This window comes from Hirundo rustica, chromosome 6 (genome assembly GCF_015227805.2).
Source record: "Hirundo rustica isolate bHirRus1 chromosome 6, bHirRus1.pri.v3, whole genome shotgun sequence".
NCBI classification, from domain to species: domain Eukaryota; kingdom Metazoa; phylum Chordata; class Aves; order Passeriformes; family Hirundinidae; genus Hirundo; species Hirundo rustica.
In genome coordinates this window covers 48844555-48872446 of record NC_053455.1, presented here as the reverse complement: position 1 = coordinate 48872446, position 27892 = coordinate 48844555, and the positions used below count along the sequence as shown (strand labels likewise).

The following is a 27892-nucleotide window of genomic DNA, read 5'->3' as shown; positions in this document are numbered from 1 at the left end:
TCAAGATTTATTCTCCCCATTTCCCCATCTCCTTTTCATCAGGTATAAATGCAGTCTTGATCATTATTCTCAGTCCCAAGCCTTCAATGTTCCCTCTTCTTGGTTTCATTACAGCTATACCAGGAATACTGCATTGTAATCCAACTCCAAATATATGGCTTTCTTTCACTGAGTATATTCTCCTAGGAAATCCAATGTGTAAATTGTCTTCAGGGCATGAGCTGAAAAGATTTCACAGATGTGAAGTCGAAGTTTTTCAATGTCAGTCCTGATTTCAGGTTATATTTTTGATGCATCACTTGAAAGTGCTGGAGAAGATCCTGGCTTGCAAAATGTGGCTGCTGAGCGCTTTAAAAGTGGAATCTTTTGCATTCTCTCCACTGGGGCATCCAAGTTGCTAGTTGCTTTTCATCCTGTTACAATAAAAATGACCCCTTCTTTTTTTTCCTCAAACAGAGGAGTATAAGTGGCTCTGAGTGCTAGGAAAAGCTGTTAGGTGTATTTAGAGAAGTGTGAGGTTTGTTTCTCTTTCAAATTTTTGGTTAATTTAAAACTAATTATTGAAACCCCTAAGCACTTCTGTCTATCTGTAAGCTCAGGTGCCTGTGGGATCTGTCTCACCCATACCTAAAGGAGACATTGGTGCATTGTACTGGTGGATGTGCGGCAGAGCTGTTATCATAGGCAAAGAAATAAAACTGTCCATTGTACCTCCATCCATCCATCCCATCTGCTGCGGAGAGATGCCAAATAACATCAATACTTGGGGTGTAGGTTTGTGTCACACTCAGACGATGTGAGGCCCACTTGCCCCTCTGTTGAATTTTTTGTGAGCTGATGCCTGTGCACATTAAAACAGGTCCTACAAAACCATCTGTTTATTTTGGGAAGGTTAAAATTCCTGGATCAGCACATGGTGCCTGTTGATGACGACACAAGAGGTCAGAGCTGTCTTCCCTCCAAGTGATAAGCACACATTACCCCTCTTGGGAGCAGCTTACTGTTGAAACATTGCTTTGGGTGAGGATGCCTGTATCCCAGTACCAAAGCCTGTATCCTGGGCTTGCATTCCCACCTTGGGATGCTTTGGATGGGGGCTCCATAGATGGCTGAAAGCTGGGGAGGGTGCATCAGGCCCACTCTAACAATCTTTGCAGTCAGTTGGGTAGGAAGGTGGTTCAGATCAATGACTGGCAGGTGCTTCTGAGCCATTGTGTGCAGGAGGTGATTGTTGATTCAGAAAGAGGGAACCAAGGTGAGTATATTCCCATATAAAGAGTGTATAAAGCCAATTTTCATAAATATGCTCCTAAATCTTGCTCTCTGAACCACAAGCATTTACTCACCAGCCTTTCAGACCAACCTAGCTGTTTTGGCATTCCATATTTAGAGGTAAAAATCCACCCCAGCCTCTCTTTCATCTAACTTCAATCATTGCTGCAAATCATTTTGTATATTGTTTGGAATTGGGATGTAGATGGTTCCGAAATGAGCCCTTAAAAATCCTGCTAAATGAGGATGTGTGCAAGAATGAAACATCTTTGGCCCTTTGAACTCCCCATGGCTGTTAAGAATAGTGATTGGTGTCTCCTCTTACCCAGTCCAGCCATCTTCCTGAGTGTTTTACTGAGCTGTGTATTCTGGGCATTGATGGATGAGTTCTGGACAATCTTGCTGCTGGAGTTGTAAAAGGTGCTGCTCCCTGCCCTGTATTTTCCTGGGGGTAGTGGACCCATAACAGAAACAGCAGAAAGTAAAATGCATTGGTAGCTGCACTAAAAAATCCAGTATTTCAGCCTAAAAGTACTTCTTAATCTGCTCCAAGGAAATTCTTCAAAGCCAGGGCACAGTCATGGCTACTGTTCAAGACAGGGGCTCAGTTCCTCTCTTAGTGTCACATTCTCAGATATACCCCTATAAATCTGATGGATTTTTCTTAAGCTGCTTTTTTCTGTTTTGACAAGGACTGGAGAAAAGCCAGAGTGGTATCTGTTCGGGCTTTCCCTCCCTTGGGTTTTTGGGAGCACAGGATCTGGAGGCTTCCCTTGCAATCCACAGTACAATTCCAGCTGATTTAAACAGAGCCAGAACCAACATCATGCTCATCTTGGGTGATTGTCTTGCTGAGTTGTTGCTTTCCTTTCTCTGTTATATTAGACTTGGTGTAGATGATGTCTTCTTTTGCCCCAGTTCTGGGAACCAGGGGATTGCCCAGAAATGCAGCCTGAAAATGCTGAAACATCTTACATATCTTGCATCTCCTATTTGAGAACCATGAAGGAAATAAAAGAACAGAAAAAATTATATTTTAAAATCTCACAGTGTGGTGTTTGGTTGTTTTTTGTTCAGTCATTTTTTTCAGGTTGGCCTCATGAGTTTCACTGTTTGACTCCTGAGTGTGCAGCAGTTCTGTGAACATGCAGGAGTCTTGGCAATCATGGGGGGTCATGATGAAGGATAAATACAGCCTTGTAGTTATTCTAGTCGCTCTGAACAAGGAAAATGCCTTAGTGTCTGAAACGGCATTGTTTTTAAGCTTCTAAGATGTTCCCCCTCTTGTCTTGTGACTTCTCCAGCAGGAACACAGAAAACGATATTGGCCAACCAGCTGCATGTTCTGGGCAGGTTGTTCTTGCTTAGTGCTGTGGTACTCTGGTACCTCTTTCAAAAGCACTGCTGACACATCCTGGATCCTTTGTCCTCGGCATGCTGGTGGTGCTTCAAGGTAAGAGAAACTGCTCTTTAGGAAGAACTTGTAGGGGAAAAAGGAGCTTCGTTTTTAGCACAGAGCTCTGAACAATTTTGCTCATCTGTAAGAGGATGCTTAGCTTGATCCGCGTGTTCCTGTTACTTCAGAAAGCTGAGTTGTGGCCAGGGATCTCAACAAAGTACTGTCAAACCTGGGCTTGCTGTGAAGTGATGTAGAGTTTCCTGACACAGAGCAGCTCTCCTGCAAGACTTCCCACATGTCCTGTACCTCAGGCTGTGGGGCTCTCTTCCTTGGCTTGGTCTTGACAAGCATTCTCTCTTCTGTAGCTCGTACCCACACAGTGTCTCTCTGAGGGGGTAGTGTCAGTAACAACCCCTATAATTTGCTGTTTATAATTTGCTGTCTATCGATTCTGGTGGTGGAGAGTGGTTTCAGGTCGCCATGCTAAGAATTTGTAGTGTAATAAACCAAGCATCATCTTGCTGTCACCCTGGTTTTTCTGAGTTTTTTAAAGCCTTCTACTTGTTCATAAGATGGAGTCAGTTTCTTTAGTGTCTGCACAATATTAGGAGTAATATTCACTTTTCTCACACATGGGAACATAAACAACCTTTTGTTTTTAATTCCCTCTCCTTTGTTTACATATTTCTAGCCTGAAAATAATTGTAACTGACAGCTGGTCTGGCCACTGGGGTGAAAGGTAGTAACCCCAGAAGCCAATCCACAGCCAGACCCACAAATGTAAAAAATGTAAGAAATAAACAGGCTAGGGCGCTCGGCCTTGGTCTCTCTCTGAGGAGCAGCTCTGCCCTGCAAATCTCTTGTCTCCGTGTGATTGCTTTGCGTGCCGTGATCACAGTCTTGCCTCTTAAATCAGGACAAATTGTCTCTGCTGTCTTTTCAGGACAGTGTTGGTAGACAAGCCAGACACTCTGTGGCCTGTGCAGACCATGACAGCAGCACAAATCATGACCTCGAGGACAGTAATTGTGGCTAAATTATTCCCTTATTGCTTCTATCAGCAGCATTCTCCATGTCACAGACATGGCTTTTGTCTGACACCTATGCTACGCCTCTATTATGCTGATAATCTGCCAGTCACATTTTTATGTACTGTTTGTATTAATTTGCTTTCTGGAAGCCCCTTTCACATACCAGCCAAGGAGTTTCACTCTCAGAATATCTGGGGTTGTTTTTTTTTTTTTTTTTAAATGAAGTTAAAACCCTCCATGGAAAGGCCAGCTTAGGGTTTAAAACAGCTGCCTGTTTGTCAATCCAGACACGATATAGGTAACTTGGCATCTTGCCAGTAGCTCCCATTCCTCTGCCATGAATAATAAGATAATGAGTTTCCAATTAACTCTTTGTCTTACACTGGCAGATCCCAGAGAAGAATCTCCAAATGTGCTTGTAAAACATGGTTAATGTAGATTGATCTCTCCTTCTTTTCACAGAGACAACCATGTTGAGTTTGGAGTTAAATTTGCTAGCTGGGAATAGGAGAGGAGAACAACTAATAGCTGGGAGAAGAATTTTCTGGCTGTGATTTAAGAAGGGGTAATGAAGCAAATAGTTCAGGCCAGTTGCAAGAGACTATTTCGGTTCTTAATTCTTGGTGGAATAAATGGGAAAGCCAATAAAACACAGACCTATTCTAATGAAACTAATGGTAAATAAGAAATGTAAATAGCTTGTTGAATATGGTCCCTGCTGTGGTGTGCAAGGAAAACAGAAGACAAAGTTCTCCTGTCAAAACATGTCCTTATTGTGGTAACAAAAATAAATACGTGAAAATGAAGTGAGCAAATTAGTTTCTCTTCTGAGCAAAGCAAGCAGGACACAAATGGTATTTTTGTTACGGGACATTTCTTTGCTAAGTTTCAGGCAGGGAAGAGTGTTATTTGCACCAGGTAAAAACACGTTCCAGATTCCAGAAAATGAGTCCTTAGCATTGAAATGCTGATGCAATGCTAAGTACAGTTTTATAAATAACACATTAATAAAAAAACCTAACCCAAATATGTTTAAACCAGTCCCAGTGGTCTGCATTAGATGAACTACATCTGGCAGAAGCAGAGATACTAAATCTTTAATCACTTTCACAAAGAGGGGGAGATCTCCAAAGATGTGCAGCTCTCTGACACTGAGCCACTTTTAGGAAAAACTAATTTAAGTATTTTTGATCTTTCCAAATCGTTGTAGCCATAAGAATACTAAAAGGCCTTCTTTTTATGTAAGTAGCTGGTCTCAGACTTTATGTGGATGTGATCTTAGCTGAGACAAACATCTTCTGTGTACATTGAAATACAGTGTGAGCTATAGGAGAGAAGATGAATTTCAGCCAAAGATAAATATAAACAGTACATCTTGAGCTTTAGCAGAAGGTATTTCTGGTTGCAGCCTAATAGGCAGCTGTCTCTTGGTGCTTGCAGCCTTGCTTTGGCTTCTGACGAATGGGTGAAGATGATGTGCTTGACATTTTGTTGCAAATTTGAGAGTCCTGCTACTTTGAGCATCTTCACATTTGTTGAACAGTGCATGTGTGTATTTGTGCTCCTTTTCAGGAGCAGGTGTCCTGCATTGAGACTATCCATCAGTCTTTGCAGGATGAGGACATAAATAATTTACATCCATTTAATTGATGGGGCTGTTTGTGAAAGCAGCTCTTCCAATACATTTACTTTGCTCGCTGTTCCTGGTTTTAATGTACAAAACCTGTCATTAAATAAGTGCAAATACTCAACAAATCAGATTTTTCTTTGTCAGTTCTGCTCATCTGGAATGTAAGCCACCTCTTGGAATGTGTGTAGGTAGCTTAGTTTCATGGATACTTGAATTCAGCCTTATCCCTGTGGAATGAGAAGCTAAGTGGGAAACATAAGACAGACCAAACCGCAGTTGAAAAATAGTTGACATTTATCTCTGTAAGCTTCTGTAAGGTGCTTAACACTGCTCAACTGGTGTTGATGGAGGGCAGTTCTGCAGGAGCCAGGCATTGTGAGCCATGCCAAATGACGTGAGCTGGAGGTCGGTCTCACTAAAGCTGATAGTCACAAGTCCTGAGGGCATGTACTCATAGCTACCTTGGAAACAAACAGCTGTTGTGGGACAATACACCCTCCTGAACCTGAGTAAATGCTGGTACCACTATTCATGTCTTCTTCTATTTAGGTGTGTGTGTATCCAGATACATATATATGGATGTGTATCTGTGTGTTTGTATATGAAAAAAGGGAAGGGATGCAGTATATGTCAATTAGGATAATTCATATTTGAATGTTTTTGAAAGAGTTGCATGTTAGAAGGGACAAGAAGATAGGTTAGAGCTGGTAGCACTTGAAGCTAGGGGGATACACTGTTGCTTATTAGATGCAAACAATTTCAGGCTGTTGAAATTTGTCAAACATTATTTTAAGACTTCTGGGAAGATCACTGGGTTTGACGGTCTTATCGTTGTATGCCTTGGCAGCAGACTCCATGAGATTGCTGGTGAGTGCTCTTACTAGTTTTAGACTTCTTTTCTTGCAGAAGATGAACATGTAGAGAAAAGCAATCTCAGAGTACTGTTAGTTCATCGCTGTTGGCAAGTGGAGGGTTGGTCCTAATGCAGGACCAAAATGAAGTTGCTTTGCATTTGGCATGAGACAAGTGAAACAAATATTCTGTTGCGCTGAATGAATGATGCCTTCCTTTAGCACCTCATCCAAACCAAATCAAAAAGCCACATCATCCACTGGAAAGAAAATGCTTGCAGCCACAAAGCAAGCAAGGGGTCTGTTTAACAATTCATATGTTGCTAATGGGTAAATACAAAAAGCAAGTAATTTGCTGTGGCAGGCACTTTTAAGACTTTCACAAGCCAGGAGTTTTTAATGTTGTGTGAGTATTGCTGCCCAGTAATTGGTGTCATAACTTTTACTGGTGACTGTTCTGCAGAGAAATTACAGTCTGTGCCTGAGAGATGCAGTGAGAGCTCTTGCCACAGGGAGTTTCATGTCATGGTCTGGACTTAATATAACATAGGCAGCAGAAGGTTAAAAGGACAGAAAGCAGAAAATATAATCTGGAGACTTGGGGGTGACAGTAGGGAGGGAACAATCACAACTTGCAGCCATATATATCTGAAGAGCTGTGTCAGACTGCTGAAGTTAACTGGTTCATAAAATCAGTCACCTGGAGAGCTCCATAGCCAGACTGACTGTTCTCATAACAGTGTCTGTGATGGAAATGTCAAAATCCTGGAAGTTACATTTGAAGTATATTGGGGGTTTTGAACATTCTGTGACTATTCTAGTATATAATATGTACCACATACTGCTGTGGATGTCTGGTGTTCACATTTCTTGTTTGTCAGCTCACAGAATAATTTTCCCAGCTGTGTGGCAGCAAAACCACTCCTAGGCTCCAAGTCAGGTGATAGTGGTTTTTCGTTAGCAAATGGCATTGCTTGCACCAGTCCCAGCAGAGGTTTTCTTGGTCATTTGGAACACAAAGACAATCTAATATTTTCCTCTGCTTGGTAACAACCTCCTTAGGCCTGACTCAAGGCACCAAAAGGTACAAGACATGGGGTCAGGTGTATCTTACACAATATCTATGTGATACCTATTTATGAAATCGGTTCATGTGATCAGCCACCTTGTGTTCTCCGATGAGCTTCTTTGTTGGTTGTTCTTTGTGGTGCTTCCTGAGAAAAGTGGTTTGAAAGCCAGAGGAGTCCAAGGAAGTTTTTCTTGGCTGGTCGTGCCCAAACTGGCATTGCTGTGTGTAAGTTACAGCCCTCAGATATATATCACCATTTGATTTTTAGGGCTATTTCTGCTACACAGCAATCATTGGGGAAAAAAAAAACCAAAACCCACCAAAAAACCCTAGCAAGCACATTATGAAGTAGATTTGTTTCAGCTGCTCTTTTCTTCTCAATGCCTTCCATCACTGCCAGGAACTTCTGTCTGAGGCAGTACATTGGAAAAATTTGGGCTTTTGATTTTGTGTTACTGTTCTGGGCGAGTCATGGTGCATAAACCAGCAGCGATTTTTCACATTGACAGCACACAGATACTGTTTGTCTAGCTTAGTCATTCTATGGGAGGCAAGGCTGAGGGAATGTCAGCTTGTTTTCTGAAATGCCAGCCTTTTCAGCCAAGAGCTCTCCCTTTGCTGTATTTTCAGAGCTGCTGATGCATCTGAGGGATGCCTCCTAGCTTGGGATATTTTTGCATAAATACCTGCCTAACAGCTGTTTACAAAAAATGTGCTACTTTGCATAATTTTTGTATATTTTTTTGGTCTCACTTATAAAAGACCAGCTTTCATTATCTACATGAAAGGTACAGGTCATATTTGCCTAAGTACATTAAAATTGTAGAAAATAGCTCTGTGCTTCACTGTAAGAGGTGTTTCTGTGGTCAGTCCTGGTGTCTTCTGAAAACAGAGAAATTCCCCTCATGAAGAAATGTTGGTTTCTGATTTTTGTGTCTTAAAATAGCGTAGAGCAGAGTGCGATTTTGGTTTTGCAGCTTCCTCTCTCTGTACTTCCAAGATGACAAGATGCTTGTTTGTGAAACTGAGAGCTTGAGTATCTGGCTGTTCTCAAAATGCCAGCACTATAATAGAGATCATATGCTAAAAGAGTTGAAAAATGTAAGACCTTTTACGTGATTAAGTCCATTTCCTTACAAAGATATGACAGATTTCAATAAAGGTTGTTCCCCACTATTAAAGTGACATTTCAGGGATTAGAAACAAAAAGCTTCTCTCTCAGCTTTTCACATGCTTGCTCACATAAATAAATTTTGATATTGAAGGAGACATGAAATGAGTAAAGTGGTTGATCATTCAGAGATTTTTGAAGTGACCAAATGATGCTTTTTCCCTGTTTGTGTTTAGAATATTTCAGTAAGTAAAAGAGTAATACAGAACGCCTGTCTGTAGAAGTTTATATGGCCCTTAGCAAGGATAAGGTTCCTGGAACTGTTTGTAGAAGTTGTTTGAGTGGTGTGAGTTTTAAAAGAGAGCTACATCCCCAGGAGTGCACATTCTTGCTCTCTGCACATTGACAAGGCTGTTGCAGATGGCAGAGGTTTGAATCCTGTATAGTCTGAATTGGAACATGCGTGTAGCAGAGTTATCAAATCCTTTAGATTGGAAAAGACCTTTAAAATCAAGTGCAACCATTAACCCAGCACTGCCAAGTCCACCACTCAACCATGTCCCAAAGTGACGCATCTACATGGCTTTTAAGTACCTTCAGGAGTGGTGACTCAACCACTACCCTGGACAGCCTGTTCCAGTGCTTAACAACCCTTTTGGAGAATAATTTTTTTTTCTAGTATTCAATCTAGACCTCCCCTGGTACAACTTGAGGCAGTTGTTTCCTTGTCCTATGGCTTTTTACTTGGGAGAAGAGGCTGACCCCCACCTGGCTACAGCTTCCTTTCAGATACTTGTAGAGAATGATAAGGACCCCCCCTGAGCCTCCTTTTCTCCAGGCCAAACAACTCCAGCTCTGCCAGCTGCTCCACATATGTCTTGTGCTCCAGATCCTTCCACATCTCTGTTGTCCTTCTCTGGACACACTCCAGCATCTCAATGTCCTGCTTGTCCTGAGGCACCCAGAAATGGACACAGCACCTGAGCACCGAGTACAAGAGGGACAATCCCTGCTCTGGTCCTGCTGGCCGCACTATCGCTGATCCAGGCCAGGATGCCACTGGCCCTCTTGGCCACCTGGGCACTGCTGGCTTATGTCCAGCTGCTGTCACCAGCACCCCCAGATCCTTTTCCACTGGGCAGCTTCCCAGACACTCTGCCCCAGCCTATAGCACTGTCTGGGGTTGTTGTGGCCCGAGGGCAGGACCCAGCACTGGGCCTTGCTGAACCTCCTACACTCTCCTGACTGAGGGAGCCTCCCCTTGGTCCTCTTGTCCAGATCGTAGATAAACGCACTAAACAGGACTGGCCCCAGTTCTGAGCCCCACAGAACATCACTCTAGCCTGGCTGCCAGCTGGATTTAACTCTGTTCACCAACACTCTTTGGGCCCAGACAGCCAGCCAGTGAAGAGTTTGCCTGTCCAAGCCATGAGCAGCCAGTTTCTCCAGGCAAATGCCGAAGTCCAAACACAGCTGTGCTTATTTCAGCCTTTACACACTCAAATGCTCCCAGATGTGCTTTTATGTGTATGTGAGAGCTGTTAGATAGACACACGCATTGGCTCATACTTTGGAATCAGATGCATGTGGGAAGCTTACAGTGATAGGCCCCTCTTTTGCAAACATTTGCACAACTGAATAATTTCACCAGTGTAAAGAGACCTGTTAGGCAGGAAAGCACTCGAGGCTTTTCATTTTTTTAACTTGGGGTAGTTTTGGTTTGAAAGACAGACTGAGGGGACTCCCTCCTTTGCTTTGGACACAGTGTGAATAAGATTCTTTGTTGTTATTTAATACTATTTTGGCAAGACTGAAGTGAAAAAGGAGAGTTTAATACATGCAGAGACCTGTATATATAAATAATGTGCTGGATTCAGATATAGGTGTAGATAGAACTAAGAGGAATGATCATAAAAACAAAATTACTCATCAGTGTAAAACCAGGAATGAATAAAATATTTGGAGATTAATCCAAATTTAATCAAATCATTGCTTTATGCTGTCTTGAGATCCTTGCTAGAAATCCCCTAAGGTGCAAACTGTCATACATCATTTCATACAGGCAAGACTGATGATGGTATCTCCAGATACTGGGTTTCTGTAGGGGTTCTGCCCTTGCTTATCTCCATCTCTTTACTTGTATGTTGTTATATTATGGTTAATTACACCATCGGAGATCAAAGGTGTTTTTTTTCCTAAATCTTTTTATCTGTCCCCAAAGCTGCTAGCACATTTAAGGTTTTGTTTGCTTCCCTTTCACTGGGTGACTGCAAATTGAGAACTTCTTCCTAAGTGTTCCCTTTGAAAAATGCTGATGATTCATGCCCCTTCCCATGCTCCAGCTGTGAAAAGCTCACTGCTGCTTGTGGAATGACCCTGTAGGCACTGTGCCAGTGAGAGTCCATTCTATACATTGTGATGGAAAGCAATGGGGAAAGGTAATTAGAGTTTAAGACAGTATATCAGGCATCTGTGAGACTGAGTCCTATGCCTTCAGGTTGATCATTAATTTTAAAAAAAAAATTATACCCATGAAGAGACAGCACTCTGGACCCAGCCCCCCATTTATTTACAGGTTGATTCCCATACTCAAAGCAGGGACATAGGCTTTTTCACTGCCTTGCCTTGCCTTGCCACTTGTCCTTGAACTGGAGGCATCACAGGAAAGATTGTGAATCGGTTACTAGGAACCAGCTGTGTTCCACTGAAATACTACGGGGTTTGCTCAGAGTGAGAAGTATCAGGTCCCAGACTGTGTTCTTGGAGACTTTGTTATGGTTGCATCTTCCCCAGTATCTCATTCCAGTGTCAGTTCTCAGTGTGCCAAGACCAGGGCCATGGTTGGCAACTGGAAAGGCTCAGTGTAGATGGAACACATCTCTGCACCAACCTGTGTGTGTTTCTGGGCTGTTTGTGCCTCGTGAGGGTCTGCTGCCATGGGAGCTGGGTTCAGCTGCCGTGGATTTTTTGCTTCACTTCACTTGTGAAGTGGCTGCAGCAGCAGTGGTGGTATGAGAGGCTGGACTGAAAACACACAGCTTGGCCAAATTTCAGTACTTTTCTATAGAAGTGGTGCTAGGTTATATTTGCAAATTCCAAGGGTGTATGTGTGTGTGTAGGTCCTAGGGGAGGGTTTCAACATCAAATTTTTCCAAGGGAAGATCTCTGGATAGCATGCAATTTACATTGTATCTCCATTCATGGAAATCACTGATTATCTCTGGTTGAAATGTTCTTCAAGCCAGCTCTGAGGCAGTTCTTGAGATGCTGAATTTCAACACAAATACTCTAAATTCAATTGAGTATCTACTGGGAAGTGTTGAGTAAGTTTAATTACAAGCCACCGCAGTGATAATAATGTGTGTTTACCAGTGCCTATGGTACTCTCATTCTTGGTGTAAATAAATTAGTGAGGTCAAACATTAGTACAACCCATGTAGTGTAAAGATGATGGATTGTTGGAAAAGGCTGCAGAGGAAAAGCTGTGAAATTTTCCTCGCTGGAAGTTATTAAAAGTATGACGGAGAAATACCTGCCACTGCATGACCTGAATGCACTTGGACTTGCTTCAGGCAGAGGCATGGGAAAGAAATACAGTACAGGACTGTTTGAGATCATTCAGCCTGGGATGGAAGGATAACACATTCATGAGTTAATAACCATTTCACATAATTTTGTTATGCATCTCTCGCTTCTCCATGATGAATGTGGCCTTAAGTGGTAATTTGCTTTCTTCTGCATCCCCTTATCAAGAAGACACCATAGCTACAGTTAATTATGCTTCAAGGAATGTATCAAGAGTCATGCAGTGGCATTTCATAAATGTTACAGTGTTGCCTGCTGCTCCAAATTCTGCTCCATGTAATGAATTGCAAATCTCGAAAACCTCAAGCTTGGAATTCTCCCCTTTTCCTCTCAATATTATCATTTGCACTTGAGGCTTCCACATGCAGCTGCAGCCAGGCTTGAGGGGGAGAGTAATGCAGCCTTGGCCCAGGCACATTCCTATAGGGTACTTCAGAAAAAACTTACAAGGGTCATTTGAATAGCTGTTCAGGAACAAATATTGTGTAGCCAGAAGTATTGCTTACTTCCTGAGGAAGGATATATGTAAGTGGAATGGAAAGGAGCTTCGGTGGGTATTTTAACTTGCTACTTGGAGCTGTCTGACTTCAATGTCTGCCCTAAAAGCATAGGAATACCAGGCTCCTGCTGAGAGAGGCTGCTGCTTTGAGTCACTCTTGGCAGGAGCCTCTCTCCACCAGCTGAAAACAGAGATTAATTTCCTGATTTAGGAGACACAATTTGTTATGAGAAGTTGGGCAATGTAGATACCAGCAACAAGGATTCTCCTGGAAGAGGAGAGCGCTGCTAGAACACCTACCTGCTGGATATACAGTTCCCTGGAATCTGCTGTATGTGGGGCATGATTTGTAGCAAGCAGAAGGCTGCTGTAGTTACTCTGTAGTTACTTCGAATTTGGTGTTAACCTTTTATCAAAAATAGACTCCTGTGTTCCGGTGTATAACTGGATTTATTGTAAGTCTCTCTGTGTATTAATACTGCTTATCTTTCCTAGGTCCTTCTAGCAGATGTCCACTTGGAAAGCCTGGGTGTCATTTTTGTTGATATTGTGGTCTCTCTGCAGGCCAGAGCAATAGTCTTTTTACTCCTCAGCTCCCCTGCTGCTGGAGCTGAATGTCAGGGATTTGGGATTTGCAGAGCAGAGCCAGAGAAGAAAAGTGGGGCAGGATTTGGGCTGCTGCTTGCTTTCCATCAGTTGTAATGCTATTCCTCCAGGTGCATCCTGAGTCTCTCTATTACACCTGGAAATAGTTTCCACTCTATTTCCAGTTTAAGGGGTTTTTGCTTTCCTGGGTGAGATAAGAAACCCAATGTGCTCATGCATTGCCCAACAGGAAGAGTGAAAGTCCTCACCCTACACATTTGTACAGTTAAACAAGGACTAGAAAAGAGAAATGCAGATGGTTTGGGGTTTTATTTTTAACTTCCAGTCCCATGTTATATCTACAAGACCACCTTTGTGACAAGCTGCTTCATGGTCATGGGAATATTCAGCATCAGTGGTGACTGGTGGAGAGCTGGCACTTTCCAAGCGTTGTTACACTTTAAACTGTTCAGGAGCAAACAAAGCTGAAGTGCTCAGAATGGACATGTGAGAGAAGCAGAAGCGGGGGAGATTTTTTTACTTTTATTAGAAAGTTAAAGCAAAATGTTTGGTTTCCTTTTTCTACTCCATGCATTTCAGAAACTCCAGTTTCTGGAAACATCAGTACGATCATGCTGGTGAAAAATCTGGGGAGTGTTCATTTAATTCAAATCCTTACTTTTGTATTCCATATTAATTGGTTCATAATAGATGTATTTAGGACAATATATGCAAAAACGTTACTTTTCTGCAAAGTGATGGCGTTCCACACCTCAGTGTCCTCCAAAAGCTTTTGTGGGCTTGTACTTCTCTCAGACACTTCAGGGAACTATGTTGGGGAATGGATAAGTGTCTGTTTAGGCTGCTGTTTGATGTGAGGACAGCAGAAGTGATGGGTCATTACTATGCCCAGTGCCCATCTCAGATGTTTGTAACGGACTTTGTATGTTCACCACAAACATTATTTCTAAAGATAGGACATACCTAATACATGAGTCAGTTCCATACATGCCATTAGTCCCATAGATGCCATAGTAGAAGGCTGTCTCTTTGTGGTAACCAGGAAGGAACAGATGTTTTTATCACCTTTGGTCACTGTGAGTAGTGCCTTATTCATGATAACCACCCATGTGGATCAGCCTGGCTATTTGTGCACTGCAGTGTGGGAGATTATTAGAGGCTGGTCTCTACTAAAAACAACCAGGTTTCTCTTGCATTAGAATGTTTCCAATGGGATTACCTCATTTACTCAGGGAAATTTTCTAAAAAATGATTCCCTGCTGAAATGAATTGTGATTTCAGTAGAACAGTTGTGGCAATTTAGGAACAGCTCTACTCTAAACTCATATGCATGGACTCAGGGTGCCCTGGGAAAGGAAACTGGGTAGATTTGACAGTGCAGTGTGATTCCAGCTTTCACCAAGGCAGGATCTAAACCCTGTTGCTTTGTGAAGACACTGATATATTCACCGTGAGATGTTTTTCTGCTTCTGTTGAAATGTTGCACCTTGCATTTGGTAAAGAGATAAATGCTACCTGCCAATCTGTCTCTCTTTGGAAAAAGCTCCATTTATAATTACTGTTTTATTTGCTTTGATGAAGATGCCTGGGCTTGTTAAGTCCTGAAGTGTTTGACTGAGCTCAGTGGTCTGATCAAGGAAAGTTGCTGTGAAATACTCTTCTGCTTTGGTAAAAGTCAGTTTGGTACACAGAGCTGTTGAGATGCCAAAGAGACGTGTTTTTCTGAAGCCTAAACTCTGTTTTGTGTGAATGTCATGTAAGGGCTGTGAGATGAGTTCAAGAAAGAAGAGGGGAGCTGTTTTCTCATAATGAAAATCCTTGCAAAGAATTTAAGACCAGGACAGGTGAAGGGAGTGTTATTCTTCAACTTGAGTGTTCCAAGTGAGGAGTGGAATTGAGTGGATGTTGAATGTTAGGGACTGAATGTATCTAACCGTGTACATGTGCGTTTAGTCTTAAAGGTTGACTTTGATGTAGAATTGTTAATTATATTTTTTTCAACTTAGAATTAAAAACAAACAAAAAACCCCACAAAAAAACCCCAAAAAACACAAAAAAACAAACAAACAAACATGAAAAACAACAGCCGAGGGATTCTTTTCCCCCCATGTTGGTGTTCTTTCCCCAGTCCTGGCTGCTCTGAGAGGTGTTGTTTGTTGCCAAGGTTTAAGTGTAGTTTAGGGTTAATAGTTAGGGCTAGGGGTTAGGATTAAGGGTTGGGTTAGACTTAGTCAGGGTTAGGTTTAGACTTAGGGTTCACAAGCTTAATTATTTCTCTCCACACACCATAAGTTCATCTGCACTATTATCTTGCTGATTAAATTGCAGTGATCTGTTTTGTTTATAAACAGCAACAAAAAAAGTGATATGCAATAGTTGAGAGGCAGGAATTGGAATTTTCCAGTGCTTTTTAAGCAGGAAACTGTAGCACTAAGCTCTCTCAGTCTTGAACTTTCTCTTTTGTTTGAGGTAGTGTATCTACATAGATATTTCTTCTTCCCTGCAAATGTTTTTTTAAATAGTAATTTTCCACTCATTGTCCATTAATATAATTTGGCACAAAGATAGACTATTCGCACGGGCAGGCACAGTGATAGACATGTAAATCTCTTCCAGTGACAGTGTCTTGAAATAGCAATCAGTCAGGATACCATCACTGCCGTGTTATGTTGCAGATAGTTTTTGCTGCCTTTCTGTGAGGGTGAGTGCTGTACTGAGCCCATCCATGTGTGTGTCTGTGTATGTACATGTGTGTACCGTGTGTGCAGTTGTGGATATTTAATGCTGTTGGATCCTTCTGTCACTGAACCATTGGGGTGTGGTGGAGAGTACCCTGTAGAGATCTAAGCAAGAAACAGTTTCTGCCTTCTTTTTTATCCAACTTCACCCCCATTGTAACACTCTGTGCTGTTGGTGTCAGCTGTTACCCACGGTGCTCAGAAGAGAGATGTGACCCTCCTAGGTCATGTTGAGTATCCCAGGCCCATCTAACATCCCTGGAAATCCTGGGGTTGACCAGCTCTGAACTCAATATTTGAAGCCAGATTTCAAGGGATTAAATGTACACTTGGCTTGTTTTATTTATTTTTTTCACCAGCAGGTCCTCAGTTACTTACCTTCTTGCCTGTCCCTACAGGGAAGCACTCTGCTTGTCTCTCCTAAACTGAATAATGGCAGTCTGTCACCTCAGTCTTGCTGGAAAAGGTATAAAATGCCAGACCAGAAGTAGCAGGCTTGAGGTCTTGTATTCTGCTTGTTATAGTCACCTGCTGCTCAGTGCAGGGAGCTGCAGAGAAAGGACATTTGTGTGGCTGTTCCTCTACTGCCACGTTCCAGGTATGGGATCACAGCTAACATTCTGTTTTTATCTGTTTTTCCATTACCGAAGTATTCACTCTGTTTAATACAAGCAGAAATATTCCAGAAGCAAACCTGGCTCTGATGTTGGTCTTGGTTCCCTGTCCTCTTGTGCTGATCTCTCCTTGCCCAATGCTGCGCACCTGAACAACCGATGGGACAAGTCTGGAGACTCAGCATCAGGGAACCTCTGAGTCACTGATGACACAGCTGCAGAAATGGATTTGCTTGGCAGAAGAGACTAAAACAGGCATGGTTTCAGAGAAAAAAAATCTTTTGGCAGCCATGTTACGTTGCCATTTTTAAAATGGCATCTTCTGTCAGAAACTGTACTTCCAACCCTTCTTGCTTGCTTTGGATTTAGAACATGCTCTTTGATGTGGAAACAGACTTGGGACCAGAAGTCTTTCCTTTGGGTATCCACCCCTTCAAGGCAAGGGCTATTTTCTAGATCACAGGACTCAAGTCTGACTGGCTTTATCAGAGTTAGCGGCTACATGTCCTCCGGTGCCTCCAGCACGTATAGTACCTCCTGAGTGGAGTGCAGGCACTGGCTGTTCTGCTGCATTGCAAGTCACTCCCTCCTTGCTATGCAGCTGCTGTGTTGAACCACGGCAGCACAGTTTAAATAGAAGCCAATGCAACACATGATACCCAGCTATCTATGGCATGAAATGGTGTGTTAGTGCTTCAAAGGCAGCCCAGGGCCTCATGGTTGCCCTCTCAAATAGACCCTCCTCTCTGCTAAACATAAAGGACATCGTGTAAATAGCCTCACTTGCATCAAAGTCAGTTCACTAGCTGTGGATCTGCCTCCACATGTCTGGCATGTTCTTTACTTGCAGAGATAGTGTCATTTAAAGTGACTTTTACTGAGGTTTTTGACTCTCTGGTGTTTTTTACAGCATCTGGCTCCATAACTGGTTTTCTTACCATTCTCTTAACATCTTTTTCTTTTTGGGAGCTGTTGTAAAAGCAGAACCTTGTACAGCTGAAAGCATTAAAGCCAAAGGGTTCATGAAGAGGGAGCAGAACAGGCTGGTTCTGACTCTGGTTGCTGATAGCTGGATTCAAAGGAAGCTGACATATCAGTCACCTCATATCCAGTCCCATGGTTCTACCTTAATTTTAAGCTAGAGTACACAACGTTTGTCTGTGTAAAAGGCTATAATGAAAACAAGAGTGTTGGAGGAAATAAGGTAATTTACGTTTTATGGATGTTTATGGTTTATGTAGCTCCAGACAATAAACTCATCTTTAAATTAACTGAAATTAAGCCTAATGAGCAGTCTAAGCAATATAATGTAAATGTCCCATACATTCAACTTGCCAGCACAGACTGCAGAAAAAAATGATCACTGAACAAGTTACTGGCATAGTCTGAAATGTGTGTCTTACTGTATAAAGTAGTATCAAAGTCATGTTAGGAGGCATCAAATTGTCTTCAGATTGCCAGATTCTCTAACACAAAGCACAAGCTTTTGAGAATTTTGAAATCTGGGTTTCTGAATGTTTGGATAAAATTGCTTTTTGCTGGAATTTTTAAAATCTGAAAAACTCTTACCAAGAAAAGCCTTTTTTGTGCCATTTCATCCTCTGTGGCTGTGTTGCCTGTTATCAGAGCTGCCTGCCATGTGCTAATGTAAAGAAGTACTTGGGACAAAACATGTTGGCACCAAGCACTAAGTGTGGGTATGAAAGTGTGTGACTCTGAAAATGGACCAGAACTGTGGCTGCAGTTACAATTTCTGCAGATGAATGATTTGATTTGGAAAAAAATCCTTCTAAAGGTGGGGTGGTTCATGGAAATGGGCTGCCACTTCTGAGAAGTCAAGTTTCTGATTTAACAAACAACACTTTTTCATTTTCCCTTTTTAATTGCAGAAGTCAGTCAGAGTTTATCTCCTTCATGTTGGGCCATGAGGAAGAACAACTTCCTCATCATCCCTTATGCTGGCTTTTTCTCACTGTATCTATGAAACTGAGGGCTGATTTCTGTCCTACCAGTTTTAATAACTAAAGTCACAACAGACAATTCAGGATTGCACATAATCATGATGGCTCAGTCTGTTTAGAAAGTTTACTTTGCCCTGTAGCCGCCAGCACATGTTTCTCCATATGGATTTTTTAAGTCTCTTGTGCTCTGTAGCTGCTGGAAGCAAAGAATGCTTGGATGGGTGAGGAGCACCCTTGTCCTGCCTTCACTCTCTACTGGGAGGAGTGGGCTCTAAGACTGGTCCCAGCAGCCTTTGTCCTGATTCTCAACAGACAAAGCACTCAGTTTGCCTGGTGCACTGACCTGTTTGCCCATGGCTTGCTGAACTCACTCAGCCATGGCATTTTTCTTCCAGTTCTTGACTGGGCAACTCTTGAGGCTGCCAGTCCTCCTGGTCTCTGTCCTTCTGGCAGCAGCAAGAAGAGCTGTCTCCTGTTCTTCTCCTCTGCACATTTGCAGTCTGCCTTCAAGGAAAAGACTTCTCTTTGCAGCTTTTGTTTATTAAACTGAGAAAAAGAACAACACCCCATACCCAAAGCCCTGCCATTTACTGGCAGTAATTCAGGCAAGCCCAAATCCTATCACCACCTCACCGTGTCATTTGGGAATATTGTTACAATAGTGCGCGTTTCACACAGCAGTATTTCCTCAGTGTCCTGGCCCTGGAAAACTTCCTGTTACTGGATACTCACCAAGTTGTTAATGGAAAGTTTGGAAGCAGATGTGGTAAGATTTATAAACACATATTAGCTATCTTCTTCCTTTTTCCTGGATCACGGGACCTAATCATAGATTTGGAGAAAGGTTTACATCTTCTCTTAGCTAGGGCTCAAAGCCCAGACCTACTCATACTTTCAGCAGGCTTATTTCTCATAGCTGTGTTCCCAGAAACAGGCACAGAGAATTTAACAAAAGTATTCCCAAGATTAGCTTGCTAGCCAGAAATACACTGAGAAGAATAATCTGCCTAGAGGGATTCTTGCTGCTGTTGGTTGACCCCCGCTTCCTACCATTTGGGGCTTCTTTATTGGTTTCTAACAGCTTTTATTTTCTGATGCTTTTCTGCCTGGCTTTTCTGCCTCATTTCTTTGATACCTGGGATCCTGGGTTCTTGGAACTGCAAGGCAAACTGGCTGTAATTCAGTCCTTCTTTTATTAAAAAGAAAAAAAAGATGTCTTCAAGTGTCTCTGTGTAAATGTCTAAAGTGGTACCTCTTTAATCTGGTCCTGTAATGCCTTGCATTTTTTTCATTCTTCTACCTTGTTACTACAATATTTTACTGGTCAGGTACAGTGGAGCCCCCATGAAGGCAGGAAGTTATAGCTCTTCTGAAAATCATCTCTGTAGTGACACAGCCTCACATTTGTTGATGGTGGTAGTAGCAGGGAAGATCTGTGTTGATTAATAGGTGTTGATGCTGTAAATTGGCCAAGTTCTGAATTTATGTTCTTTCAAGGGACTGCCAGCACAGAAAAGCCTGCAGTCCCATTTTCAGATCAGGCTATGGGATCGGTGCAGAATTTATTATTCTTCAGGAATGAAAGTACTATGATTTAGAAAAGTTACTTTCTTTGCATGAGCTGGGTTGCTGTCAGTGGCAGCACTGCTGGGGAAAAGCAGCATTCCATCAAATCTGTACTTTGCATAAGGCCTCCATATGATCAGTAACCCTCTTCCTATGGCCCTGTTAGTTTGCAGACAGAAAAGACTGATTTTAGGCAAAATATGCTTTTTAGCAGGTAGGACTGGCAGAACTTTGTTTTCAGTGGCCTCTGTTTTATACCTAAAATGTTGCCTTGATATATCTGAATGTCAAATAAAAACTGTAGCAGCCATTTTAAATGAGGCTTGAGATAAGTGGAATTAAGGAAAAGGCAGGAAATTGGTTTGGCTGCTGTATTGGTAAAGCCACTGGCACAACCTATAGAATTGGTTAAACTGTGGAAATAAAACATGTCTTTTCTGAAAAACTGAAATGTTAGTTTCTACAGCTTTTTCTTTTATATATATATATATATGTATTTGTATTTAATATGGCAGTGTAGGGAGCTGGTAAAGACTTGGCCCTGTTCACAGAGCATCTTGGAAGCAGTTAAAGAGAACAGATGAATTAATTGTATTTGCTAAAAAAACAGATTTAGTTTGTAAATAGCATGAGAATATCTAGCAAGAAGGATCTTGTAGGCCTGTTTGAGGACAGTCTCATAGCAATTTAGAACCAAAAAAGGGTTTTTTTTCAAAGTTCTGGATATAAAATGGTTTAATGTACTCCTGACTAAAAATGAAGGGCTTGCCTCTGTCATACCAAAATATGCAGTTGTGGAAATGAGCAGCTAATGGGGAGTCTGGAAGTGGTGAGAAAGCATGGCCAGGCATACATCAGAAAGCAATTCTTCCTCTGTCTCCTCCTCATTTTGCTTGATGGAAAACCTGCACTGTACAGCCTGGCGCATTTCCTTTCTGTCGCTCTGCAATCACAAAAAATTCAAAGCCCAAATCTCTTTCATGCTGATGATATTTCAAGAGGATTCCATGTCTAAAAGGAGAAAGAAAAATAAGTTGTTTCTCATTTATTTGTTTTGTTGGGTTTTTTTAAGCTAGGAATGCACTGTGAAGATTGTACAATCAGGGAGGGGCCTGGGAACCTTGGCTGCACTAAGCCCTCCTTGCCGGAACCACTCATGTCATTTGGCCTTTGGATGGCTAAAGGCTCCTGGGGCTGGAGGGCTCAGCAGGGTTGTAGGGAGTCTTCCAGCAATGCCTGTGTCCTGCTGCCTGGCCAGAAGGGGGTTAAGGGCTGCCTGCCTGCTCCATGATTCAGAGAGATTCCAAGGAAGAAGGTGTGCCTTTTCTTGCAGGAAATCAGAAGACACAAAGGGAGATGCCTTTGCTATTTCAGCTGTAGGAAGAAGCTGTTTTGTGTTACTTGTGCATTGTTTCTGACCAAGTAAGAAATGCCTAGAGGAAAAGGGCCAGTAGACTTTGAGGCAAGAACATGCTGAGATTTCCCTAGACAGGTTAACAAGCAAGCTTTTCCAAAGTCACATTGTCTTTGGAAGCAGCTTTGCTACTGGACCTTGAGTTCTTGTGTGCGAGTTGAACCTATTTGCATAATCCATGTGCCAGCTCAGTTGTTTTCTAGTTGTGAACTGAACAGGTCATCCATTTGTTGCAAGCTTTGTTGCAAGAATTTGGAAGTATTTTAAGTGGGACAGTCTGTTCTGAGATCTGGTTTTGCATTATTAATTTGGTAATACAAAGCTGCATGTGCTACTTGGCCTTTCTCTAACAATATTTAATAGTGGTCTTCCTGAATGTTGTCCTCTTTTTTGAAGATCAAATTGTTTCACCTGCTTTTCAAGAAAGCAACCAATTCAGCCAAACTTACAGAAAAAAAACACCTGGTGGTATAAGCTTGGGGACACAGATACGCTTTTCCATTTACTGTTACTTGGCAGGAATGGAGCATAAACAAAGAAAGAAACAGTGAGCACATGATCACCAGGCACATGGAAAATTACTTTCAAGCAAGTCTCTTTGAGATCAAGAAGTGTTGAGGCTGATCCTGTCCACATTTACCCAAGGCAAGTCACCACTGACCCAAGCCCAGCTGAGGGTATGAGTTGGCAAGAGGGCAAACGCATACCAGTTTGCAGATATTTATTTTGTTATGGCATTCATCCTAAACTAGTGTAAGGAAGAGGTACCGGTTATAATAGCTTCTTTCTGGGAAGAAAGCTGATGATTTGCCATTGCTTTTCTGTGGCTGAGATGGATGGTAGAGGTAGATGTGCCATTGTTCACAAATGATGCTGTGACAGTTCCCTGCTCTGGATTGTCATGCCTTGCCTGGAGCCAATGAGTCTCGTGGCAGCCAAGGGCAGACCACAGTCTAACACTGTTTGTGAGGAGCCACCAGGTTGTTGTGATATTTAATGGTTCGATACAGAGAAGGGGTTGCTGCCTATGCATGTACCCATTCAAAAATTATCCACCCTCTTTAAGACGCAATGAAAATGGTGAAATTGTGAACCAAGGGAAACATAGGGCTGAAGAGACCATTGAATTGTTTTCCTGGACAAAACTGTTCCTAGCACCTCCTTGTCTCATGTGCCTGAGAAATCCCTTGTGTTTTCACAACTAGGATGGCCTCAGGGTGTCCTTTTCACACAGAAGCCTGCATCTATTCCCCTCATCTCAGTGGAGACCTTGGACTCTTCGCAGTGCTAGTTACCCTTCTCTTCAAATTCATCCTAGTTTTTATTTTTGGCTCATAATACCCAGCCACAGAGGGCTCCTTTAAAACTGTCTGAAAGCAGGAGAAATACTATTGCCTGAAGAGTCCCTGAGACTCTGGGACATGCTGTAAAAAAAATGTTACTTTCCACTCTTTCTTTTAATTACTGCAGAATTTATTGTAGGGCTCATCTGCTCTCTTAAATGAGGGTGGATATTTTGGGGGTATTGTGCATCCTGCATGGTTCCTCCCCAGCTTGGTAACCCCAGTTTCTCTGGGTGCCTTGGTTCTCCCAGCCCCTCCTGGGAGAGGGTCTGTGGACTCCTGGTCTTGGCATCACTCCTTGTCTGATGTTCCACTGTGATTTATCACTTCCTCCAAGGTGGCGGCTTTAGAATCCCAGCAGTGTTTGTGCTGCCTGACACATGAGCATTGCCTCCCCTGAGGATTTCAATAGTTTCCTGCTGCTGCAGTGTCTCTGATAGTTGAACTATCTAATCCAATAAAAGATCATGTCTCAGCAGGTGCTGCAACTTCAGCAAACAATGGTCTGTCAAGTGTAGAAGGTGGTGTTTATGCATACATTTTAATCTTTGTTTGCACAGTACTTTTAAGGTGTAAAGTACCTAGAAAAGGCTGGCTTCTCATTGTCACTGTTACCACTACATCTTTATTTTTTGATGAGAAATTAGTGCAACAAGTGGAAGCTCTTCTGAAGTTCTTTAGTCACACCATGCCAGATGTCTTAGAGGAATCTGATCTGGCAAAAGTCTGCGCCAAGACCCCAGTGCATGCAGCAAGAGCAGCTGGAAACCATGTTTCAGTTAGAGAACTGTGTCTGTGAATTGTTATCATGGAAACATGTTGGAAGGAGTCACACAACTGGAACACTGCAATGGAGGGCTGCAAACTTTTCAGAAGAGATAGACTGGGAAGGAGCAGGACTGTTGCACTCTCTCTGTTAAGGAATGGGTGGCTTGTGAAGGGCTGTATCTGAGAAACAGCTACAAACAAGTTGAGCTTGTGGGTAAAAGTCAAGAACCACACCAACAAAGGACACCTCTTGGGTGGGATCTACTACAGCTGTCTGACCAGGGAGAACCTGTTGATGGGGCCTCTTGCCTCAGCTACAGGAAGCATCGTGCTCACAAACTCTCATCCTGATGGGGGGATTTCAACCATCCACATATCTGCTGGAAATGCAATGCAGCTGGCTGTGAGCAATCCAGGAGACTCCTGGAGTCCATCAAAGGTAAATTTCAGATGCAAGTGTTACACAAACCAATGAGGGAAGATGCATTAATGGACCTGGTGCTCACCAATGCAAATGGACTCATTACAGGGGTTAAAACTGGAGGCAGCCTGGGCTATAGTGAGCGTGCCCTGGCTGGGTTTGTGATCTCAAGAAACATGGGTGTGGCAAAGAGCAAAGTCAGGACCCTGAACTTCAAAACAGTGATCTTCCAGCTGTTTAAAGAATTAGTGGATGAGATTCCCTGGGAAACTGTCCTTAGCTGACCAGAGCTGGCAATTCTTTAAGGCCGCTTTTCTTAGAGCACCCTCCCAATGCATAAGAAATCAAGTAAGGCAGGCCAGAAACCAGCACGGCTGAGCAGGGACCTTCCTCTCAGGCTGATGAGCAAGAAGAAAATGCACAGCTAGTGGAACCAGGGTCAGATGACTGGGGAATGTACAGGGATACCATTTGGATGTGTTGGGATGGGATCAGGAAAAGTAAAGCACAGATAAAATGGGACTTGGCAAGGGATGTGAAGAATACCTAGGAGGCATCCTTTAAGTACAGTGGGCAGAAAAGAAAGGCCAAAGAGTGTGTACCATTCCCCCATCCCTTCCAGTAAAGGAAAAGGGAAAGCTGGTGTCAAGGGAGGGGATTCTGTCCCTCTTCTCTCATGAGACACCCACCTGGAGTGTGCATCCAGTTCTGGGGCCCTCAACACAAAAAAGAGGTGGATCTGTTGGAATGAGTCCAAAGACCATGAATATATTCAGAGGGATGGGGCACCTCTCCTGTGAGGACAGGCTGAAAGAGCAGGAGTTCTTTCGCCTGGAGAAGGCTCCAGGGAGAGGAACGTTTTACGTGGGCAGATAGTGATGGGATGGGGGAGAAACTGAAAGAGGGCAGGTTTGGATTAGACGTTAGACAGAAATTCTTCACTGTGAGGATGATAAAGCACTGGCACAGGTTGCCCACAGAAGCTGTGGATGCCCCATCCCTGGGAGTGTTCAAGACCAGGCTGTATGGGGCTCTAGACAGCTTGATCCAGTAGAAGGTGTATCTGTGGGTTCAGAAGAAGATAATATTTAAGGTCCCTTCCAACTTTTGCATGATTCTGATTCTATGAAGTCAATGTAAAACTGTGTACAAAAAGATACCGACTGATACTCTGCAGTGGGTAACACCAGCAGAGAAAGATTTTTTCAAAAGTCTTCCTTCGCTGTGATGGGGGCCAGGGAAGAGCACATCCTGGAGAGAACAACAGCAACACAAATAGCCTTGGGAGCAAGCTTTGGCTGAGATGTGTGTTCTGTGTTTGTCTCTTAATTTAGCAGTATCGGGAAAACCCACAAAGGAAAAAATGTGGATATTTTCCAGATGCAGTGATTCAGGGCTGTAATTATAAATGCTCGCCTACTGAAATATTTGTACAATTGCCATGGGATACTGTACCTAGCAGCATCTATTGGATTGTATTTTTAAATCGAAAGCAGTAATACTGTGCTTGTGTACCTGAAGTCTGCATAAGTGATTGGCAAACTTGCCTCTGCATGGCAGGTTTAGGTTCTGTACACCTTAAGAAATTATGCTTTTACTGCTCAGCTGCATCACCTGAGAAATCTTTGTCAAACTCGTTTGTATCTGAGTCCTGTGCAGAGTGCGCTGAGTGATTCCACATTGCAAGGATTTACTTCATTCCTTTCAGTTTCATTACAGAAAAGAGTGAATTTGGGAGGATTGGTTGTTTCAGTTTGGTTTTTTTTTTCCACTATTGATTGCACAGGGATTCTGTTTGCAAAGAAGCTTCTAAAAAGGAAGAGAATGAGAGTGAGAGATTATGCGGACAGGAATAGAGGCTGTTACAGGGTTGCAAATTGTTTATTGCTGCCGTGCTTTGATAAGTGACAGCAACTGACTTTAATTCTCCCTGTGCTGCCCAGCTGCTTTGATCAGCAGCGAAACTGTTAACAGTGCTGACAATTAATTATTGTCGATGGGCATTGCAGCTTGAACTTCCCCTGCCAAACAGTGGCAGATCACACCAGTCAGGGCTATTGTTTAAGGCTTGCTTTGGACGTATTGCTGGACTGAATCACATTGTGCTTCTTCTCGGGATTTTCTTCCACAGTCCGCGGGGTTAGAGAGTCGCCCTGGTTTTCTGAGCGAGAGCTGGGATCGCAGACAGGGTGCTGGCAGCGTGTGGGAGGTGTGTTTGAGAGCCATGTGCCCCTGGAGCACAGGCTGTGCGTGCAGGTGTCTTCTCTGGGTCCTGTGCTGATCTGCAGCTTGGAGCAGTGTAGCATCCAGGAGGGGATCAGAAAGCTCTCTGTGCATGTAGCAGGCAGTGAGGAACGTGGGGAAAGGATGGTAGTTCTGAATGCAGGTGTCACATGGGAGAGAAGAGTGAATGCTGTTTGAGGCTGCAAGCACTGCGGTGAGTGTCCTTCTCCCCTTCCCCAAGACTGATCCCAACCTTCCTACCTTCTTATCACTCTCTAAATTCCTCCCTTTGCTCTTTTTAAATGTGTAGGCTCTTTTTAAATGCCTTTTTTTACCTGATCTCCTCTTCTCCCCTCATCTCTTATTTCCCTCCTTTCAATCTCCATTGCAGGCTCTTTTTAAATGCCTTTTTTAACCTGATCTCCTCTTCTCCCCTCATCTCTTATTTCCCTCCTTTCAATCTCCATTGCTTCCATCCCCATACCTCAGAGGCTGGACACAGTCTTAGGCAATTGCAGTGGGTTCTCTGAACATTTATAGCCTTATGCTTTGGGAACCTCTGACTGGCAGGCATTGTATCTGATGGATTTGAAAGTATCTGAACACCCTCTTTGCATTTCTGCCTGGCTGCTCAAAACCACACCGGCACTCAGATCCCTTGAGGCTTGAATTCAGATAGCAGCAGCTGTGGCAGTGGCATCCTATGATTTGCTTCATCAGTTGACATTTCAAGGAATTTGGACTGATATAACAAGGTTGGCCATTTTACTGCCCTCTGCTGCTAAACAACTTGGGTATCTTCCCACCTGCATAAAGGGTACGTAACTGGCTTCATTAGTGAGAGCCCAGATGAAAGTGTGCCCCCTTCATATGTTTTTGTCTCCGTTATTATTACTATCCAGCAGCCTGTATTGATTGGTGGTATATTTTATTCAGCTAAACACATGATCAGCCCAATCCTTCTCTGTGTCTAAACTGCTTGTAGAATTAGGAGTTTTAGCAGTGTTTTTGAGATCAGGAGCAAATCCTCTAAAAATTAGGTCCTGCCTATGTAAACAACTTGCACTACTTTTTAACTGCTGTTCTATAATATTGATACAACCGTCCCCTGGTGCAAGTTCAGCTGTGCCAGTATGAACATGCTTACACCAGCACGGCTTGTTCCCCTGTGGGAAAGAAGAACCAGCTCTTCCAGTATAAAGTACTTTCTTTTGGCTCTGATTATATCCACGCTTTTGTTGTATCATCAGAAATATAGCAGCAAATAATACTTGTAATTTAATAAGGATGAACTGGTACAAAATCATGTATAGAACAAGTCTTGGTCTGCAGACTGCCTCAATAACTCTTTGACAAGCAAGTGTTTTATATGCTGTGTATTTATAATCTTGTCTTTATGACTGGAGGTACAGTGGAAAGACTTGGTGTTTCTGCCAATATGTATTCACAGTTAAGAAACTAAGAACTGGCCAGTGTGTTGGCTAAAAAGTCACGACTGTGAGTCATGTGAGTCGTGGCTGTTGTTTATTTATAAAAAAATACCCAAGTTATTATTCACTTCCAAACTGATTACTGACCATTGCTTTTATGTGCAGCCAATTGGCAATGTAGTGGCAGAAATGTAAATTCCGGTAATGCTTGCTTGGAAGTGCCTTTGAGCTGCCAGGGAAATAGAGAGGTATTTTAGCAACGTCACAAAAATGGGTCCTGAAAATCCACTTGCACCAGGGAAATGTGCGTGCCTGGTGGGTGTGAAACACTTATCTGGGGTCATCTACCTCAGTCATCAAG

The 27892-nt window shown here is 42.8% G+C and overlaps 1 protein-coding gene across 5 annotated transcripts in view; it reads left to right on the top strand.

Moving 5' to 3' along the window:
- OSBPL5 (oxysterol binding protein like 5) overlaps positions 1–27892 on the top strand; it is a 192665-nt gene that overhangs the window by 83553 nt on the left and 81220 nt on the right. The window contains exon 1 of one of the 5 annotated variants that reach the window (XM_040067127.2): positions 2604–2725. The exons of 3 other annotated variants lie outside the window; for them this stretch is intronic. Coding sequence is in view for 1 of the 2 variants with exons in the window: in XM_040067123.1 (XP_039923057.1) it covers positions 26289–26315 (27 nt within the window). In the remaining variant the exon portion in view is untranslated. Of the gene's footprint in view, positions 1–2603; positions 2726–26065; positions 26316–27892 lie in introns of those variants that run through there. One more of the 5 variants, XM_040067123.1, reaches the window with a different exon arrangement.